General features: G+C 50.0%; 1 protein-coding gene across 5 annotated transcripts in view; it reads right to left on the bottom strand.

Moving 5' to 3' along the window:
* LOC121459742 (regulator of G-protein signaling 12) overlaps positions 1 to 21,603 on the bottom strand; it is a 99,884-nt gene that overhangs the window by 12,314 nt on the left and 65,967 nt on the right. For 3 of the 5 annotated variants that reach the window (XM_041669720.1, XM_041669722.1, XM_041669723.1), the window contains exons 5-13: positions 8,336 to 8,505; positions 7,447 to 7,539; positions 6,574 to 6,717; positions 5,188 to 5,367; positions 4,745 to 4,901; positions 3,681 to 3,757; positions 1,966 to 2,160; positions 1,609 to 1,682; positions 1,021 to 1,147 (exon numbers count right to left, since the gene is read on the bottom strand). In XM_041669720.1, the coding sequence (XP_041525654.1) occupies positions 1,021 to 1,147; positions 1,609 to 1,682; positions 1,966 to 2,160; positions 3,681 to 3,757; positions 4,745 to 4,901; positions 5,188 to 5,367; positions 6,574 to 6,717; positions 7,447 to 7,539; positions 8,336 to 8,505 (1,217 nt within the window). The remainder of the gene's footprint in view (positions 1 to 1,020; positions 1,148 to 1,608; positions 1,683 to 1,965; positions 2,161 to 3,680; positions 3,758 to 4,744; positions 4,902 to 5,187; positions 5,368 to 6,573; positions 6,718 to 7,446; positions 7,540 to 8,335; positions 8,506 to 21,603) is intronic. The other 2 variants (XM_041669721.1, XM_041669724.1) reach the window with 1 other exon arrangement.

Here is a 21,603-nt window from a genome sequence, read left to right as displayed (position 1 = left end):
CACAGTCTTCATGATGGCCCACTTAAAACCCCCAAACTGCTCTGAGGAGAGCCCCAAGATAGGGGCAGGAAGCAACCTTAGCAGCTATAGGTGCTCTTGACCGCTCAGGACACTCTTCCCTCTGCCGAGCAGTTAGACTACCACAGCTATAGAAAGAAGCAGGGGAGGGACCCTGGATGCCAGGCTAGGTCAGTCTCTATAGGCAAATTTCTGATCTCCAAACTGGAGTGAGGCCACAGTAGGGAAGTGGTGTCCAGTTACCTGAGGCTGGAGCCTATGAATAACCAAGTAGGTTGCTCTTGTGTATTCAAGGCTCTAGGACAATTCTGAGGACAATTTTAGGGAAAATTAAAAATTTAAGAATATTTGAAATCAAAGCTTAATATAGTGATGTATGCCTGTAATCCCAGTAGTTGGGAGATATAGTCAAAGAATAAGGAGTTCAAGGCTAGCCTGCTACATGAAACCCTGTCCCCAAAACATCAAAACAAAACAAAACAACCCTGGAAATCACAGCTTGGATTAAGTTGACAGGGAAGGCTTGGCAGATGCTATACCTCAAGCCACTGTGAGCCAACACTGACTGCCTCAAGGCCAGAGCCATCCTAGCTGCTGGTCCATAAACACCCATGAAAGCAGGAAAGGGTCAGGGAGGGCCTGCAGTCTTCTTCCTCAACCTCTCCTCCATAACAACCTCCCCCCTCACAACTGGGAGGGAGCAGCACAGTGTACAAATGCATGCGAAACTGCCAGTCAGTGCAGGGACAGGGGCAGTGTACTTGTGCCCTGACAAACTGCATATCAAGGGGACTGGCTATACTCTGTTCTCTTGTCACACCTGAAAATGGTGGAACTGTTTCAAGGTGTTTGTCGCTTCAGTTTGGTTCACCTGAATCAAATGTAATGAACAACATGCGAATAAAGGACACAGAGGGTGGGCAGGAGAGGTACTGTCCTCTACCTTAGGAAGGAGAGCGACAAGATACGAGAGATAGTGCTCAGACTCCAAATGACACTCACCAGCCTCACCAGCAGGCTACCCAGGTCCAGGCCATACTTGGCCACCACCGGTCGCAACACTTCTGTGACAGGCTTGGTGGGCTTGGCCTTGAGTCCCACTGACCGGTTAATTGGAACAAGATCCAGCCTGGAAGGAGGGCAGGGAAACATTCACAAAACACCCAGTTCTGGTTCCACCATGTCTCGAGGGTCCCCTCGGCAGAACAGGAGACCCCGACAATTCAGCCCCACCTTATAAGGAGCACTCCCTGCATGTGGAAGCCACTTCATGAAGCCCTTCTGAAACTAAAAACAGGGCAGTGGGCCTCAACCTTCTGATGGAGGACTGCACAGTCAGGCTACTGCCAGGCACCCACTCACTCAGACTCTGCCTCTTTCCCCACTAAGATTTTAGGGCCAAGCAGCCTATGTGTGGTGCCTGCCCTCTTGCCAAGGGTCTGGTGGGGGCACCGTCATTCTTTTATGGCTGGTGATGGGACAAGTACATGTTCATTGGGTAAAAACAGAGATTATCACAGAACAGAAGTCCCGAGGTTCAAAATATGGAGGCTCCAAAAGTCTCCAGAAACCTGTACGCTCTTCTCTTACCGAAACAAAGTACGCTTTTCCAAGCGTAGGTCCCTTGTGGCCAGGATGCTGCTGTCCTGATGCAGCACCAGAGGCTGAGGAACAAAGACACCAGAGTTAACGTGGGAGCATGTGGGCTTGACATGTAACAGCACACAGCTGCAAGAACAAAAGAGCAGTTTCAAAATTAGCCTGACACCCTCGAGACACCAGGTTGTGCTGCCATGCACCCACAGACCCCTGGGAGCCTCCATTCCAGCTGCACTGCGTCACAGGCAGGGGGTAGTGGTGGTGGCAGGAGTGGGCACTGATAAGGCCAGAAGGAAGGGAGTAGACAGAACCAGGATACTGATGGCTCATTCCTGTCTGGCACAGTACCTTGTCTCCGCCCACCAGGAAGAGGTCCACAGCAGCCCCATTGATGCCGTGCCGCTCACACAGTCCAGATAGGATCTCTTTGATGGAAAACCCGGACTTTACAGCAACCACACAGGATGTCCCATCTGGGAGGTGGACACAGCAGTGTTTGGCAGCCTTATCTCTCTCTAGTGCTGAGGTCCTGCAGGCGTCTGACTGTAGGGTAGGAACACAAATGTCAGTGTCAGAAGGTAAGGGAGTACCTCCTGAAAAAGATCCAGTCTGCCTGGTCTCCTGGGCCCCATAACCTGCACATCCTCATGTAGAAACTCAGAATCCACCTCAGAAAATTCTCTGCCCCCAAAGCTGATGGTGTGGTAGGGTCTGGAGACCAGGGCCATGATCTCTCAACCACGGTAACTATATGGCTTGTACCTGAAGCATGGCTGTGTCCTTCCAGATGAGATTGCTACTGCTACACTGGACCCAGCTCACCTTGGGACCCTGAGGCTGTGAGAATGAGCTGCCCACAGGCCTGCAGGCTGTCCTAACCCCTCCAGTTATAGTATTACAGGCTTGTCCTGAGGGCACAGACCTTCTATGAAACCTGCCTTCATAGCTATCTCCTTATCCTACTGCTTCCCAATGCCTGAAAATCTCTGCCTGCTACTTCAGACAGCTGTCTAGGAGGGCGAGGACTGGCTGCAGGAATGGCCCAAGGACTCCTCCTAAATCTGTGTGGCTCTTCCCATGAAGTGGCTGTTTCATCCCTGGCCTTGGAAACTGCCCAGAAAGGACCTGGCAGAAGGGAAAGAGCCAATTCCCAGCCTAACCTCCTGGCCACCATGGGGAGGAACCTGGGTTGGCCTCTGGATGGTGACAAAAACATGGTCCGGATGGTCCCATTGATCTGGCCCATAGCCATATATCCATAGTCATCTGTGAGCTGTGAGGCCAGGGGACTGGAAGCATAAATGAGTCCCCCTAAGCACAGGATCACCCAGCTGACACCTAGACACATGCACTTCAAGTTTTCCAACACTAAGCTGGGGTATTGGTGGCAATAGGTAACTGACTCACGGTGACCTTGACAGGGTTTCTGGAGTAATGAAAGAAGAAACAACCATCTACCTCAGCCATCAACCGTCTTGATGGACAGTTACAAATGTCATGATGCTGACAACCAGCAAGGTTTCCCCAAATTCTTGTCAGACAAGAGTTGAGGGAGTAACAGGTCCTGAACCCTACCCAGCTCCCCTCACGGCACATTAGCAAAGAGCAGGGCAAGCAGGGTGCCCTGTAAGACGTGCAAAGCTAGGCCTAGCTCTTAAGCAGTAGGAGGACGGCTCCTAGGACCCCACAGGCAGACACAAACACTGGAATGCTAGCATCAACAGGAGGTCTGAGCACCAAGCCTAAGACAAAGCCCTTTTTCAAAGCACTGCGCTCTTAGTGGGAGTTCAAGAAATATTAACTACATCACAACAGAGGAATTTAAGAAATAAACTCAAGGCTAATTTTAGTCCTTACACAGCGCTTGTCCCCACCTACTAAACAGCTTCTCACAATGCCCTAGAAATCCTGGACTGGGGACTCTGAGGCCTAGGGGACCCAGGCCAGTGTCTAATCCTGGGACTCTGTTTATGAAACAAATGCTGGGTTTAGGAGCCAGACTTCATCTACCAGCTGGTAGGTGTAGCCTGTAACCTTTGGAAGGAGAGTAGGTGGCCACTCACCAGGTCTAGGCTCCCTGCTGAAGACACAGAGCCCTGGGACTCCCGACGGCAGAGGCCTCCATTGGCATGAAGAGCATCTTGAAAGAAGGGAAAGACCGGGGTAAATCAGAGCCATAGCTTCGCCATGCTGTGCCCTCTCAGTACAGAATCCTACCTCCAGCCTCAGACTGAAAGACACATATAGTAAGGACAGAGAGACAGCAAAACATCAGAGGCCCTTCCAGGAGTCACCTTGCTTCACTGGGGTGTAGTCAGATAGCTCCCTCACAGCAGAGGTCAAGGCAAGGGCCAAGGAGGTCACATTGTGGGAGCTGTGTAGGACTGAAGGACTTATCTGGTGCAATCCAGGCACCAGATAACAGGGAACAATGCTATGCAGCCCAGTCTCATGTCCTTGTGTGGACCTGTCTTCAGGATTTCTATCTCAAAGGGCTATTTTGGGTCTGAAAAAGACTGTCCCTATGACCAGCTGGCTGCTCCATCTACTGGTGACTCATTTCCCATCTTCTTCCTCACAAACCCTGTTCAGAGCCAATAGTCCAACTCTCCATAGTTCTTTTTTTTTTTTTAAAGATTTATTTATTATGTACACAACATTCTGCCTCCATGTATGCCCGCACGTAGTTCTAACTATGATCTAGGCTGCCCTACACAACATGAAGGGCCTAAACATGGTTCTATGCCAAGTCGGACTGATACTCAGGTTCCTGGATCCAGTGATCCACCCTGAACAAGTGGTCTCTTAGCATCTACAGACACTGTACAGACCAAGTGAGTATCTGAGCTCTACTCAAATCCTCTGGAATCTACCTGTTACTATCATAGCAGGAAGGAAAGGACCTCAGTCAGCTGAACACTTGGCACTAAGGAGACTCCAGAAGGTTCTGGAGCAGGTCTACTCCGTAAGCTGGCTCATCCCCAGCTCTGCTACCCAGTCAGGTTCTGTGACATTTCCTCATTCCTCCTGATGACTCTTGCTATACCTCTGCCTGCTCACCATGGCTTCTCATTTCACCATGGCAGCTGAGCTCCTGCTCACAACAACACGGTCTGCATCCACATACCGTGGGCATGGTCACCATGGTCCTTCTTCTTCTGGGACCGCCCCGTGCTCCTGCTCCTTGACCAAGAGAAAAAGGCCCCTTTGCGTTTTTTCTCACAATCCTCATCCCCCACATCCTCATTCAGGGATCGTCCTGATTTTGATTTTCCACTTAACTGCTAGGAAATAGAAAAACAGTTAAGAAGTTACTTTAACGTTACATGAAACACCAAAGGCGGAGTGCAGAGCTCTATGAGTAAGGATTCTGAGGAATAATCTAGAATCTAGATCCTTCAATGAGTCAGGGCACAGTCCTGACCCTCTCTTCACCACTGAGGTGGTCAGGGATTAGGGGACAGGAAAGGGCTCGAGGGGATGGATCTAAGGACTCCATGCCCCACCCCAAGCTGGTGAAGGGATAAGTCGCACAGCCTCACTCTCACCCCCACAAGGGCTGCCCAGCACCTTTTTTGGTGTGGACACATTGGAGTGGTCGGAGCTGACACTGTGCTTGGAGGCTGGGCTGCTGGGGACTTGCTGGGAGTCAGGGAGGGTGCGTCCTTCCACCTCTGCCAGGACGCATTCTTGGTACAGCTGGGATTTCAGAAAGCGAGTATAGCTATCAAACTTCATCAGGTTGAAAATCTGAGGAGCAAACGCCATGCAGTACAGTCACAGAAGGAACAGAACTCCCCGAGACCCTAGGTACCCACAAACAAGTGCTATTTTGGAAGTTTATTTCAGCCGATGCTCCCAGGGCATTCTGATGTTAATTCTCTAGGCATCTTTCTGCTCTTCCCTCTGCCACTCTAGTAGGAGTGGAATCACAGAGGTTATGTTAGTCAGAAGCATGGGCAGACTCAGGCCTTCATTTCCTAAGGACTCTGAAGGCTGTCATCTCACGAGTGAGTGCTGCCTAGGGAAGATCCTTGTTTTAAGCTAACTCCTGGCTAGAGAGTGTGCTCTGGACAGGCACTGTTGGCTCAGATCAAATGCTCTTCCACAAAGAAGACATCAACATATAAGCAGGGTGCCCTGCGCATTCGGTGACTCAGCACTCAGAGGCTGAGGCAGGAGGACAGTGAGTTTCAGGTCAGTCTTGGTGAGCTACACAGGGAGACCAAACGACACTGCCAGTACTACTAAACCCATACCGCAAGTACACAGACAGGCCCAGAGCTATGACGCCAGACACTGAGTATTCTGAATGTATACTAGTGTGGCAGCAAAGTGTGTTCATAGAATCAGTACTTAAAGTTTTGAACCTGGATCTTTCTCTGGGCTGGTAAAATGCAGTACCATCCTCTCTTGACTTCTGAGTGACACCAAACTCTGGCCCCAGGTCATCCCTGCAATGAGACCACTGACCTTTCATAATATGCCATGTGGAAAAGCTGTAGGTAAGGTGTGCCCAATGCACTTAAAATTTTTTTTAACATGTATGTATGTATATGTAGAGAGAGTAGAGAGTGTGTGTGTGCACACATGTTATGGTCCATGTGTGGAGGTCAGAGTATAACCGTAGAAGTTGGTTCTCTCCTTCCACTATGTGGGTTCCAATGAACAAACTTAGGATGTCAGGTTTGGTGACAAGTGCCTTTATCTGCTGAGCCATCTCACCACCCCAGTGACTTTTGATAGATAACATTGTCCTTTCCTTTGGTTCACAGTGGGGTACAAGTCTGTGGAGCAGGCTTCTCGTTCCTCAGTTCTCCCGAATCCTTTTGAGACTGGAGGCCAGTGGTCAGATGGAGTCCTCATCATGCCCACAACTAGCATTCCCCCTCCCCAGCTGAGAACCCTGCACCCCAAGCCCTGGCTGGAAGCCCCATGCACTGTCTGCAGAGTCACCTGGAGCTGCTGTTCCTTGAACATGTCAGGGTGGGGCGCATTAAGAATGTCGTCTGCCAGCTGGGCCTGGCTGTCAATGTTTACAGGAGTGGTGGCCTTGCTGCATAGGAATTTACTGAAAATCTCCCGGGCCCTGTAAGAGAGCTGACAGGTAGAAAGGTCTGAGCAGAGCTGTGGACACACCCACTGGACATGCATTTCCCACCGGAACTGCAGCGTTCCTAAGACTGACACTACTTTGGGACTGAAGAACTGATTCACGGGTCCTGTCTATACTCTGGCTTACAAAGGGAAGTATAAAAGAACGAGTCGGGGGAAAAACCTCCTGAATGGGCTCCTCTGCAAGTTTCCCAATGGCTGCTTTGGAAGGGCCTCAAAAACTGAGACGTGCTACCTGGAATAGGCCTCAGAGTAGGATCCACCAGCAAGGTGTGAGCCACCAGGAAGGACAGGAGTGTACAGTGTTCAGAGCGCAAGAAATAGGCATGAGGCCACTCTGTGAGGACAACTGTTACCTTGGGGACATGTCATAGGACATGGCTGAGGTAGTCCTGGGGCAGCTTGAAAGGAGCCATCAGGATGGCAGGGCGAGGGTACACTTGGACTGAGTGCTTCTCCAAGCCTCCCTCCAGCATGGCTTCTCCCTCCCAATCCTAACACCAAGTACCACCTCTGCCAGGCTCTGTGACAGGACATTTGTGCAGTCTATGTTTAGGCAGGATTAAATGTCACACACTTAAGTTTTTATTCGGAAGCAGAAATGTCATTTTTTTAAGTCACGTGGAAGCATCCCTCATCAACTGCTCAAGCAAAACTCGATGTAGCCCTCTGCCACCTGACCCTCAGGCAGCCCCACTTGGAAGAGCAATTTACCTCTTTTTTGTCGTGTGCAGGAACATGACTGAAGCATTCACAGGCCTGCCAGAATAAGATGTTCTCTTCACTGAATTCTTTCCGTAGAAAATCCTGAGGGAGCAAAGGAAGAGAGCAGTCGTCACTCCACAGCTCCACCACGCAGCTGACCCCCAACCCTTATCCTGGCCTCCTTCGTCTACCACAAAGCAGAACAGGCTCCTCTCCAGAGGGCCTCGAAAGCAAGCAGAGACTGTCCAACATCCCCGAGGGCACTTTCTGCCTCACAGCTCTTTTCTCAAGAGCTGATCTTTCTTTTTCTTTGAGAAATACATTTTTAGTTTCTAGTGAGTACACAAAATGACATTATATCATACGACACTGTCCTACACATGTTGCTCATATTCATCCCTTTACCCTCTCTTGTTGCCCCACCCCCACTCCTGGGTCCTTAAGAGCTGTGCTTGTCAGAATATCTTTCCAAGAATTTTGAAGAAGCTCCGGCTAGGAGGATGACACACACCTGTAATCCTAGCACTCAGAAGTACGAGGTAGGGTTATAGTTCCAAGCTAGCCTGAGTGACATAGGGAGACCCTGTCTCAAAACAAACCAACACATAGAGCCAAGAAATTCTGATGTTCTTTCTTGCATAGACATCCTATGTCTGTGAATGGGGCGTGGGGGGAGGGAGCTTAGGAAACTCCAGGACAGGAGGCCGGTCAGGAAAGAAGACTGAGCTGAGGGTCTCTACAAATGCACACCCTACTGAGTCTGGAGTTTGGAGCAGAAGCTGAGGCAGTCACGCTCTTACAAGTTGATGCACTGTCTCTGAGGTATGAGATGACCCAGTAAGCTTAAGCACCCTTGGCACAAAGTGGCAATGCCCCCTCAGCAGTGCCCCTTACTCACAGAGAAGTAGCGAACACCAATGGGATCCTGCAGTAGACGCTCGAATGACACTGCCCAGCTTGCAACCCTCCTCTCACGTAGGCGCCGGCAGCTCTGCACACTGGGGAGGCTGGCATTGCTGCTCAGGCTGTTGTTGCTGATGCAATCCTTCAGGTCAGCTCCTGTCAGCTCTGCAGGATCAGTACAGACACACCTGCACCTCTTGCCTTTTGTGACTGCTCCAAAGGAGGCAACAGGTACCTGCAGCCAGCTCCACTTTTCATACTTGTTCAGTCAGTGATATGCACTGCACCTGAAGCCTAGCCAAAGCTTTCTAGATATCAGATGTAGCAGTGAAAAAAACACATCTCATCTCAACCACACACACACACATACATACACACACACACACACACACACACACACACACACACACACTTACTTAAATAATAAGCTCTGACCATGAGAATGAAACAGAGAAACTATTACCTAAGTGCACATACAACACAGGGCAGAAAGCTCAATGTTGAGCATATAGCAGGGAGGCATTTGCAAGTGCACCACAAAGCCAAAGACCCCAGTGAAGCCCAAGGAGAAGCTTCAGTTGGCCCATTGCCCTCCTGATGTTGTCTGCTGCAACTTGAAATCCACAGCTCACGCTTATGCACTTTCCTGCGTGCAGGTCACTTCTCAGTGGAAACACTAAGCCACAACATCCAAAATGAGTATTAGCCATGTGTCTGCTGGCAGCTGATTCACTGGTGATTCCAATACAGGAAAGCACTACAACTCAGGAGACGGAGAGGTGTCTAGGAAAACCCCATTTGTCACTCCTGTCCAGTTGATGAAGCAGCCCAGGGATGAGAGGACCACAGGCCAATGTAAGTGGAGCTCTAGAGTTGTTACACATGTTGCCTCTGGTGAGCAGGGCACACAGAGCTTCCCTAGATGAGAATGACCCATGTCAGAGGCAAGGCCAGGCTACTGCAGGGAGACAGGACAGGAGCCGTACTGTGCTGTCAGAAGGTCCCAGGCTCTGCAGCAGAGCTGACTAAGATGACTTTCCACATGGCATCCCTAAGGAAATGTTGCTACATCACATGTTCACAACAGGCTCCATCATCTGTTCTGAGCACCTGCTGCCTGGTATTCAAGACAGGTTGGTCACTCAGGATGGTCTGCCTGAGGTCAGTCCACAGGACAGATTCCTGGGGACAGGGTAGCATAGCAGGCTCTAGCTTGAGGCCAGTCACTGAAGAGAGCTTTGTAGCTGGAGGGGAGGATGGAAGTACAGGGACTGGAAACAGCATGGCCACTTACACTTTCGGATCACACCCAGTCCACAGGGGCACTGAGAGTTGCCACTGAGCCTACAGCCCAGAACAGTGTGCAGATGGTGTGTGCAAGCCAGAATAGAGAGGGCCTGAGGAGTGGACACTGCACTTTCTAGAGGAAAGTGACCCCGAGGGCTAGGAGCCAAGCCAAGGATGTGACTACAGCAAGGCACCTAGATTAAGTACCGGGCAAGAACATTCAAAGCCAGCTAGCATTTAGATTACAAGAGACAAGGGAAAGACATTCGAGTCACACACTGACACCACTACAGATGTTTATGTCAGAAGAAATGAGATCATGAGATCAGAACTTGTACAATCTTACCCCCACCCCGTCTGTGCACCAGCCACTGTTCTCCTGAAGTCTAGAGGAAAGGGCTTGGGTCAGGACACATCACAGGAGTTGCAACCTGCTCCTCTAGAACACTGTTCACAGTGGGGCATGGTCAGAGCAGCTGGCGCTACATAGGGCTGCTTCACTAAGTAGCTTGGCCATCAAACACACTGTGTGAGCACCTCACACACTTCCTGTGGGGCTGGGACCCCACAGGGATGGTTCTCTGAAGCTGACCTGTGTCCAGTGACCACAGCAGATACTGATTGTCTCAGAATGCACATTTAAGTCCAAAATATGTTCTGACAGAGGTTTCCCAAGAGCTACACAAGCTGAGTGTGACTGTCCCAGAAGAAAACTAAACAGAAAACACATTAAAAGGAAGGATGGCTCCACCTAGTTCCACTGTACACCACCCCACCCCCACTGTACACCAACCCATCCCCACTGTACACCACCCCACCCCCACTGCATACCACGCCCATCCCCAATGTATACTACCCCACCCCCACTGTACACCAACCCATCCCCACTGTATACCACCCCACCCCCACTGCATACCACGCCCATCCCCAATGTATACTACCCCACCCCCACTGTACACCAACCCATCCCCACTGTATACCACCCCACCCCCATTGCATACCACGCCCATCCCCACTGTACACCACATCCGTCCCCACTGTATACCACGCCCGTCCCCACTGCATACCACACCCATTCCCATTGTACACCACGCCCATGCCCACTGCACACCATGTCCATCCCCACTGCACACCACTTGCTACAGCACTATACAAGCATGTTCTTGAGGATAAAACACCAGACCCATGCTTGGGACAGAAGGCAAAGTCCAGGAGCAGATGAAGAAGAATGCAGTGGAGGCGGGGACTGAACCACATCTGAAAAACTTCAAGCTGGGCTCTTGCTTTCCAGATCATATTAAAGCTGACTTCATAGGGCACAGTGATTTAGATGTGAAATGAAATTGGAGACAAACTGGAAACCCAAGCTCCCATGATGTGGAGCACAACAGCGTCTGAACCCCATATAAAATGCCCAGGCAAGAGGCTAAGGGTGACACACAACACACAGACTGAGGGTTGGTTCCTTCCAGACCAAGACACCCATACAGACAGATGGCCAGAAGAAGGCAGAAGGAAGCACATGACAGGTTCCGGGCTCCTAAGCGCTTGGGCATACTCCTCTCTGCAACCGCTGCAGGCTAGTTCATGCTCCATATACCACTCTGCCTCACTCTGCTAAAGTCAGGCTTTGTGCATACCAGGTGACAACCCAGGCAGACATGGGAACTTGTACTTCAAAGGAGCTTAGCACTTCAAGGTACATAGGAATCACACTGCCCAGCACAGTCTTTTGACGACCCAGCCCCCACGGAAAAGTGAGGGTGCTGATGTTGTTCTTCACTGCATCCTCTGTTGATGAGGTGATGCTCACCAATGAAGCACTGAGCCCAGCAGAGTCAACACTGCAACTATTTCCCTCCAACTTTCCTCTGAGGCAATGAACTAAAACTGAATAAGGAACAGTTAACTCAAGAAACACAGAAGAATCCTCTACAGCAGGATGTGCACATGCAAAGGTCCTGTGGAAGAAGAAATGCAGCACACAGCAGTGACTCGGCTGAGCTGGCCACAGGGGTATCCTGGCAATGTGTCCTTCACCCCAGACAAAGGACTGGCAAGGTCTCTTGTTCCTCACAGTGGAGGGTGGCCCGGAGGACAGGAAGGCAGAGGAGGTAAGGTGGGACTGAGTCACCGAGCTATCCATAGACCATAAGGCCCCACTAGGGCGATGAAGTTTGTGCTTCTGAATTACAAAATACTTGTAATTCCAGCACAAGCTTAGTATGAGAAATACCCATTTTTCTTTTCTTTATTTGTTTTTTGAAACAGGGTTTCTCTGTGTTGCTTTGGAGCCTGTCCTGGAACTAACTCTTGGAGACCAGGTTGGCCTTGGATTCAGAGATCTGCCTGCCTCTGCCTCCCAACAGCTGGGATTAAAGGCGTGCACCACCACCGCCTCATGAGAAATACCCATATTCTCTGTGTCCAAGGTACTCAATTGCTGGAGGAAAAGCGGCCCAGTTCTCCGAGCGGACCTGCAGACCTCCCAGCTTGCTCATATGCAGCTTGTCACTGTCTGCTAGCTCAACAAGATCTTCCCCGCTCCCTAAACATCCAGGTTTCTGTGTGCTCACCTTAACTACAAGAGGTCACTGGTCTCTAGGGCTGCAGCAGGAAGTGTTGGGTGTGTGGTAGGAGTGAACCTATGCTGTCTCAGTCAGTGAGTGAAAGATGACCGGTATACTGACTAAACTTATTTTTATAACCTGATATAAAACAATGGCTTTCCAAGACTCACGTCAACATGCCACCGTGAACTCTAACAACGAAGGATTGCAGCAAAGAGCTGCAATGATGAGCTCCACTGTGTCACTGAGTGTCCCACATCGCTGGCTGCCAACGTCCCTGGCTGTGGGTCAGGCTTGTCCTTGGGTCTCTCAGGCATGAGCACTGCATAGAGAGGAAGGTGGCGCAGCACCTAAGCAGGCACAAGTGGCAAAGACAACAGTGGGGAACTGACACCACAGGAAATGAGGGGAAACGGCTCGTCTTCTGGCAGCTGGACTAGAGACCCGCTCAGGTGAGATGCCTGGTTGGTGAGGGGACAGTCTCCATGGCTGCAACAGAGCCCTTCCCCTAGAAGAAGAGGAAGTTTCTGGTGCTCTGGTAATGCCTCCCTGAGGTTGTGGGAATAGTGACTTGGCCTTGAGCCCAGCACATTCCAGGGACCTAGACAAAGACATCACAAATGCTGAGGCGAGGCCTAGCCACAGTGGACTATGACAAGTCACACATATACGGGGGGGGGGGGGGGGGCAAGTCCTGAGTCCACAAGGGTGCCACATGTGGTTCTTTTAAACAGAGCTCCTGGAGGAGGTTTTCACCCAGTGGGGGTGTAGGAGGCTTGCAAAGCAGACGGGTAGAGGCAGACCCTGCTCAGGCTTGGCACAAGTTGCTCCTGTGAATTGGATCTTAGTGCTTTTGACGGGCTACACAGACACAAAGTCCCTTCCCCTTTGTCATGCATTTCTGAGTTCAGAACCCACACCATGTTCCAGCACTGTTAGTCACATACAGAACAAAGCATCTTCAGGGTTAGCCTGACCCAGGACATCAAGCAGCACCTGGTGGCCAAGGAATTCCTTGCAAACACCTCTATTTCTAAACCAAGTTCAAGACCAGTTTAGGAGGCCGACACACATCAGGTCTGAGACTCACTGGTCTGCTGGGAGCTACCAGCCTGGTCCTCTAATGTTAAGCGCTTGGGTGAAACACAGGCTGAGTTGAAGATATGGCTGCACTGTGGCTTTAGTGGGTGTGTTCTAGGTGTTTGTTGTGATGTGGGTTTTCTTCTTTCAGTCAAATGCTGACCTGGTGAGAACGTGATTCGAGTCTGTGCAGATCTCCTGGAACAGCTGCCAGCACAGCTGCAGAGACCGTCGCAATGTAGGCTGTAGGTTACACATTGCAGTAATTCCTTGAGACTGAGTGTGTAGTTACTTCTGTGATGCATGGCCTCAGCCTGCTCCCAGTTCACTGTATGTCTTAGCCAATCATAACCTTAAGTATTCCAAATGCTCAAGTCTCAACTCTAAGCCACGTGGCAGCCCAACCCAACATAAGACCCTCCCCACGCAGCAAACATACCTGAGGACTGCACACGCCAGCCTGCTCTGACACTCAAGACAAGGTGAGAGACAGATGTGGGACTTTACCTGGGTAGAGATGATAAGAGCCACTGTGGTGCCATCTAACCAAATACTTCCAACCATTCACCGTAAACCACCCTTCTGAGTCCATACCAGGCTCAGCCTGGGTGGCCAGGAGCAGAGGCCTGGGCCACGGGTGCTGAGGACATGGCTCCTTAGCTCGGCCTTGGGGGTAGATGAATTATTGCAGAGCCTCAGGGACCCTAGCAGAGGCAGCCCTCAGCCTTTCAACACTGGCTCCTGGAGAGGCACTAGAGCCTCGCAAAGCCTCAGAGACTCATGTATAATGCACAGCCGGAATGCCTGCTGCAGAGGCCTGAATTATTCACAAGGGCAGAAACACTGTTCCCCCAGCGTGGGGAGGAGCCACTGTGCAGTTCATGAAACAGCAGCAGGGAAGGAGCAGCAAGAACACACAGCTTCTCGTAATAGTTATGTGATGCTGTCATATTTCCACACCATCTTGAATTTAAACTCTTAAGTCCCATAAACACAAGATCTATATTCTCAGTGAGAGACTAAAGCCATGGCATCTCAACGGTGTGCACTTAAGAAACAAGCAGCTTGAACTCAACCAGTTCCAAAGCAAAGTCTGTGGCATCAGCAGCACACCTAAGGAAACCTCGAGGGGCTGGGAGCTCAGCCGGAGCTGGGCGTGCCAGCTTTAGAAAATAAAGCCTTTTGCTGCTGCCCTCACCAACTAAATCAGTGCATAAACAGAGGTGGGAGAAAGGCAGTGAGGCCTCATGAGTTCTCCATGGTCTCTGAGGTTGGGACTTCCTGCAGGTAGCCCAGGTAAGGGTCAGCAGAGACCATTTTCAGCTTTCTGGCCACAGTCCCCAGCAATTCCAAATTTGATCTCTAAGACATGCAAGGGAAAGATGACTGGGTCAAAGTTTTACCACCCAAGCTGGATGACCACAGTCCAATGATTGGTGACTTTGGGTGGACACTCCTCCACAAACACTGCGGACTCTGTCAGTTCCAGTAGAAGGCCACCAAAGGATCTCAATAGTGTCCTCTAAAAGAGACCTGCGAAGGGTTAAAAGGAGGCCTCAGCTGTGTCTGCCTTCCCTGAGCACATGGCTTCACATCAGTGGCGAAGCAGGGAATACACCCTTACCACCCGTGAGGTTGCCACCAGAAGCTCACAGGAGTCTTGTTGGTGTGAGGATGGGGAGCAGGAACAGGACCCCCACTCTCTTCTGGGCCCATTCTGTCTCTGGCCCTCCTGTCACAGCCTTCCGCACCTCCTCCAGGGACAGTCACCAAAACATACACATTTTTTTTCTAAGCTATTTGAGGGTAAGTTGCCAACAGCAGCACACACATAGACACACGACACATCAAGGTGTACTGACTGCTAAGACTTTTTTAATCACCGTGATAAACCCAGAACATTTAGCACAGCCTGTCCTCTAATCCCACCCACCATGTCCTTCATGGTGCCGTCCCCTCTTGCCTAGGACTAAATTCTGCTGGTTAGCAAAGCTCTCAGGCACCTCCCACCCCTCTGCACTGAGGTCTCGGTGGGCCAGAGGGTTTGGTCATCCATCTTATCTTGGCTTGTCAGTGTCAGGGAGAGAAGCGGATCATGCAGGCACCTTTCTCTTGGATGCACCGTGCCAGTGTGCGGCCTGATCCTGTAGTCAGGGTTTTCTGCATTATCATTCTTTCTCCTCCAAATACAAGTTGAATAGCCTTAATTCAGAAATCTGAAATTCAAAATGCTCCCAAATCCAAAAATTTGGGGTGACTAAAAAGCTACTTCTACATCTTGTCTCATGACACCTGCAAACAGACTAAAGTGCTGAGTAAAATTATCCTCAGGCTCTATGTGTAAGATGAATAAATGAAGCCCATGGGAAGACCTGTATCCTATGCCTGAGAACTCACTGTACCTATGGGAAAGTTCCAAAACCTAAGGGAAAAGTCAGAAACTGAAATACTGGCCCCAGTGATTTTGTATAAGGAACTCTCATCTCCCAAACTAAGGCAAAAAGCACCTCATGTTCATGGGGCTGTGCCACGTTCTCAGTCTCCTGAGAGCGTCTCAGGGCTATGCTGGTCTGTAGTCAGTCAGGGGTTTGCGCTCAGTGGCCTGACACTTTCTCCTCTACTCAGTCCTCCATCAGGTGGTCGTATGTCCCTGAGTCTTCCCAAACACTGAGCACTGACTGGAAGCAGACATATACCTGCAGGCCCACTGTGTGCTTTCCCTGCTCAGCCCAGGAGTTGGTCTTTGGGTATGGTCACTTCCTCTCCAGCAGTGGACAGCCTCCTTTCTCTCCTGATGCCCCCACTTCCTCCCTCAAAAAAAAGCAGCTGAGCTTTCTAGAGTTCCCTTGCAGGTGACATTCACAGCAGAGTCCCACCTGCCTTTCTGCGCTGGGAAGTTCTGTCACCTGCTTGGTGAAGGCACTGCCTCTCTGTGAACATGTTCCCCTTACTCCCACAGTGGTCCATGTAGACACCAGTCACAGGTCACCAGTATGGACAATTCTGGTTCTGGGAGAGGCCAGGCGGAGATAGAGCCCAACATGACCTTTTTGGATCTAGGTGACATGATGATTACTGGACCCTTATGTCTATGTCTTGGCTTTCTTATGGGGAGAAACAAACACCTGTAGGGCCTAGGGCCTGAGAACCCCGTAAGGATCCCAAGCTATTCATCCAAGTACTAGAACTGTGCCAGAAGCTAAAACGCCATCAACAAGAGAGGCCTCAACCTACCTGGAGGGCTAGGTTTCCATGAAAGTCCTGCATGACACGGGGAAGATAGCCCTGGCCTCACCTCGTTTCCTGTGTGACAACTGCATACCTGAGTTCTGTCACCTTACTCCGAGAGCAGCTGGCTAAGAGCACTTCATTCTCATTGCCAGCAGGGTGACCCTTCATACTAATCAGTGAGGAGAGCTTAGGACAGGCCCCACTGCTTACAGACTCCACAGTGTAAAATCTGAGGGCAGCCATTCGGCTCCTCACCTGAGAAAGCCAGAGCGAGCAGTGGCAGATCCTGACAATGAGCGGATTGGCTTGTTTTGAGCACCACAGCAGAGCCCCCAAACTGCTGGTCTAACTCTACGGGTCCACTGTGAGATGAGGCTTCAAAGGTCTTAGGATACTGGTGGGTAGAACTGGGCAGGCACCACAAACTCTGAGGTGGCATCCCAGTACCCTTTCCTGCCCTGCTTGCTCCTCACCGTCTCCCAGGGAGTGACAAGGCCGGGCAGTCCTTTGAGACTGTGCTGGGATCACACGATTATGCATACCGCAGGACCCCAAGGAAACAAACGGGAGAAACCTAAATGCTGTCTTGAAGCCGAGACCAGGCCCATCTGAACTCAGCAGAACAAACTCAGCCTGTGAAGTGACACAGTGTTTCAGGAGAGGAAATGCCAAGCAGATGGGAAAATGCCAAGAGCTTTCAGGGCCGTAAGAGTGGGTAGAACGGGAGCTGCCAAGGGTCAGTGTGGGAAGTGGTGGGAGAGAACAGCTCCTTCGTTTGTCACATTGCATTTTCAGAACTCAGTTGAGGAGCCATCAGCTGCCACCATGAGGGTCACTGAACTACAGGGCCCTAGCACATGCCAGGAAGGGGCAGCGCCTTTTTGAAGCCCTGATTCACACACTGGCTGGAACCAAAAAGGTCACAATACCTTACTGGCTAATTCTTTCTCAAAATGGACTTATTTGATTTTTTTTTTTTTTTTTTTTTTTTTTTTTTGGCTTTTCGAGACAGGGTTTCTCTGTGGCTTTGGAGCCTGTCCTGGAACTAGCTCTGTAGACCAGGCTGGTCTTGAACTCACAGAGATCCACCTGCCTCTGCCTCCCGAGTGCTGGGATTAAAGGCGTGCACCACCATCGCCCAGCTGACTTATTTGATTTTGACAAATAAAAAATTGGTATCACGAAGCCACACATCCTCCTTTTGTGTTCATTTCAATGACAGCATGTGGAACAGTCACCTGGCAACAGAACCTGGCTGAAGAAGACAGACACACTGCCCAGCACAGAAGCCCAGGGATCCAAAGGCTGGGCTCAGGAGGAAGGCTCTGGAACCTCATGCCCACATGCGGTGGGGCTTCACCTTCTACAGAAACCATGTCAACAAGGGTGTTTTGGCTGTGCCAAGTGTAATGATGGAGCTAACTTCATAGGAGGGGGTGAGCGCCGCGCCTCACTGGAGAGCCACTTAACCTTTCAATAAAAACCTGATAATAACTATATGCTGTCATCACAGCAAAGTTGTGACAATATCAGGCACACAGTAGGCACTGAATGATGTCAACTACTAACTGGGCTGTGCTAGTCCTGAATACCAGGTGAAGGGCAAGCAACTCCAGCTATATCTGCACTGTTAAGTCATGGTTCCTAAACTAGTCTCTGCCTTAACATTTTAAATATAAATCTAAAGCTTTTGTTGGTCAGCATTTAAATCATGCTCTCATCCCCTCCCTACACAGACATGGCACCTCATTTAAGGAAGATCCTGCTTTCTCTCTGATGAATTCAATCAGTTCTGAAGGTCAGGGCTGGTCAGGGGCTCTGCTTTGGGTTTGTACACAGGTGGCACCAACTATGAGTTGCGCATATGTAGTTTTCTCCTTTCTCTCTTTTGTCTTTGTAGTCTGGGCTAACCCTAACACCTAAAGTTACTGTCATGTGCACATGCTCGTGCTATTCTTGGCTCTTGTAGAATGCTTCTAGTTGTCGAGTCTATCTTGGAGACAAATCAAGCCAGTGCTTGACTCTGTCAGCTGCTACTCTGGCCTCCATGGTGTGAGTCAATTGGCTTCACTCCTTCTCTGCTGTGACAGATCTGCTTGTGTGTCTGCAATTGTTTGCCCTGAAAGCAAACTCTGAAAACATAGGCTTAGTCTGCCTCAAAATGTACCCAAGTGTCTGGAAGTGCTGCAAACAAAGCAGAAACTCAAAACCCTACCCCATACCATGAAAAAAAAAAAAAAAAACAGATTCCAGGGGCATCCAAGACTTAAATGTGAACAATAAAATGGTAATAGTTTTACCTTCATGGTCCTAGGAAGGACGGAGTAGAGCAAGACAAATGTGCTTCTTACAGGGGGATGGCCACTGGGACTATCTTAAAAACTTCAGTCTGCAGGAGACAGCACTGAGAACCAACGGCAGAAGGTGGCCTTCACGCCTTCCTCAAGTGCTATTACACCTTCTTTCATTCATTATTAGCCACAAAAACCAAACAAGAATGCAATTGATAAGCTGTAAAGCTGTGAAGGAGAACTGTCCCCATAGGCTCCAGGATTTGAGCGCCTGATCCCCAGCTGATTATTGTGTTGGGCGGGGGAGAGGCTGTTGAACATCTGGGAGGTAGAGCCTTGCTGGAGGAAGTAGATGGCTGGGGCAGGCTGTGAGTGCTCACAGTCTTACCTCACTTCCTGGTCACTCTACTTGATGATTGAGCTCTCAGCTTCTTGCTCTTGCAACTATGCTTCCCCAACACAATGGACTCTTATCCTTTCAAACTGTAAACTAAAACAAACTTCTTACAAGTTTCCTTGGTCATGGCATTTTATCATATTTTATCAATGGGAAAGTAGCCAATATATAAGATTATCATAATTCATCTGTCCAATCCAAGAATCACTTCTAGAATTTATTATTTTTTCAATTTTCTACTAATCAACTAACAGTAACAACATAACCAGCTGAATGAGAAAACACAAAAAGCAAGCAACAAGCACAAGCTTGTTTGTTTCTGGCAATGTCTGCGATGGAATGCAGGGCCTCACGCTTGTTAATCGGGTACTCTATACTGACACCCGTCTAAGCAAAGGTCTGGACTAAGTATTTAAAAATAAAACTGAGCCAGGCGGTGGTGGCACACACCTTTAATCCCAGCACTCAGGAGGCAGAGGCCAGCCTGGACTACAAGAGCTAGTTCCATGACAGGCTCCAAAGTTACAGAGAAACCCTGTCTCGAAAAACAAAATAAATAAATAAATAAATAAATAAATAAATAAATAAATATCAAGTGGCCACATACAAACCCCAGCGGCCATGATGAACACAACAGCTGCGTAGTGTCCACACTGGCCAATGGAGAATATCTAAATACACACGCCGATGGCCAGCTCATCAGAGCAAAGCACACACATATGTCCATGAAGAGACCTGTACGGGCATGTCCTGCAATCTTTGCGACAGCTAAAGTCTGAGCCAGCTTAGCAGCTATCACCAGAGGCAAGAGCAGACAGTGGCCATTTAACAACTGAACAGGGCATGGTAGCCAAAGTGATGGTAACAGACCCACTAGGCAGGAAAGCAGTTCACAAACAAGTCAGGTACCAGAGAGCACACATGGCAGCATTAGCCCAAGATCACATGGAAGGGTGAGACATCAGTTCAGAGTGAAGGTGGAAGGAAGATATGTCCTGGGAACCAGGCAGAGGCTCAAAGGATGATGTCCCAAGAACGGGTGCCTTCCTCCCCAGCGCCAGTCAATCCCCAGTGCCTTGTAAAGATCACTAGCATCAATCACTGTAGCCCATTAATGTTAGCTAACTTGAAAGGACGCCTTTATAAAGGCAGAAAAGCCATCATTAGGTCATGAGTCTTAGGTTTTGTTTTAAAATATTTACATAAAAGCCTTCCTTCCCAGAGGATGTGGTAAACTGACCCAGAGATGTGCTGTCTGTAAGGAGACTTTGCAGTCTGGCCCCAATCCCTTCTGTGCAAGGCTCACCAAAAAGTCCATGTTACTCAACCAGTATGTGCCACCTATCTCTCAAGCCCTGGCAGGTGAAGTCACTGGATAAGAAATAAGTACAGCCAGGCGGTGGTGGCGCACGCCTTTAATCCCAGCACTCGGGAGGCAGAGGCAGGCGGATCTCTGTGAGTTCAAGACCAGCCTGGTTTACAAGAGCTAGTTCCAGGACAGGCTCCAAAGCCACAGAGAAACCCTGTCTCGAAAAACCAAAAAAAAAAAAAAAAAAAAAAAAAAGAAATAAGTACATAGTGGGGCCACCTAGCTGATCTCCATCATGTTCAGAGCTGGTAAGGGACCTCAGGGAGCTCCCACATACTGCCCACATCCATGCTCAGGTCCCAAGAACAAAGACATCTCTGAGCAATGGTAGTAGCACACCACCAGCCTGCAGCACAGTGGGACCTGTCCCCCTCACCAGCCTGCAGCACAGTGGGACCTGTCCCCCTCACCAGCCTGCAGCACAGTGGGAACGGTCCCCCTCACCAGCCTTGAGACCTTGCAGGCCCTGCCTTCCGTGTCTGGATCCCAAATGCAGAGGGAACACAACTGCCCCTCACTGAGGTGAGGGCTGGGTACACCAGAACCCGCAGGGCTAAGTGTTGCTAGTCAGGTATGCAGCACCTATCTAAGGACACCCTGAGTGTCATACCACATGGTGCCAGACAGACTGAGAGCCCTCCAAGGAGGTGAGCCCAAATATTAAACAGTGTGTAGAACATTTTTGGGGCCCACACTGCTCCCTGGAGATGCACCAGAGCTCAGCTGGAACAGCGACACTTCAGAAGACAGGTTCTGATGTGGGCAGGGCCTTGTCACCACTTCATGATGCTCTGACTTTTCATGGCTGAATGCTCTGTAAAGGCAGAGAAAGTAACGGGATGGGCAGGCAGGGCTTGCTGATTCCAGAATGAGGTATCAGCTCTGAATGAATGAGGAACTGATTGCTTCCCACGCCTGTAATGTGTGGATACGGGATACTCCAGGCATACTGGGGTGAGACCTGGCACTTCATGATTCTAAGGGTAGTGCTCATCCTATGGGATGAGAGATCATGGGAGCTCCTTGTATTGAGCTCAC

This window comes from Microtus oregoni, unplaced genomic scaffold, assembly GCF_018167655.1.
Source record: "Microtus oregoni isolate MIOR12 unplaced genomic scaffold, Mior012 000019F_ref0000042, whole genome shotgun sequence".
NCBI lineage: Eukaryota > Metazoa > Chordata > Mammalia > Rodentia > Cricetidae > Microtus > Microtus oregoni.
Note: the sequence above shows the minus strand (reverse complement) of the source record. Positions and strands in the feature narration are given on the sequence as shown.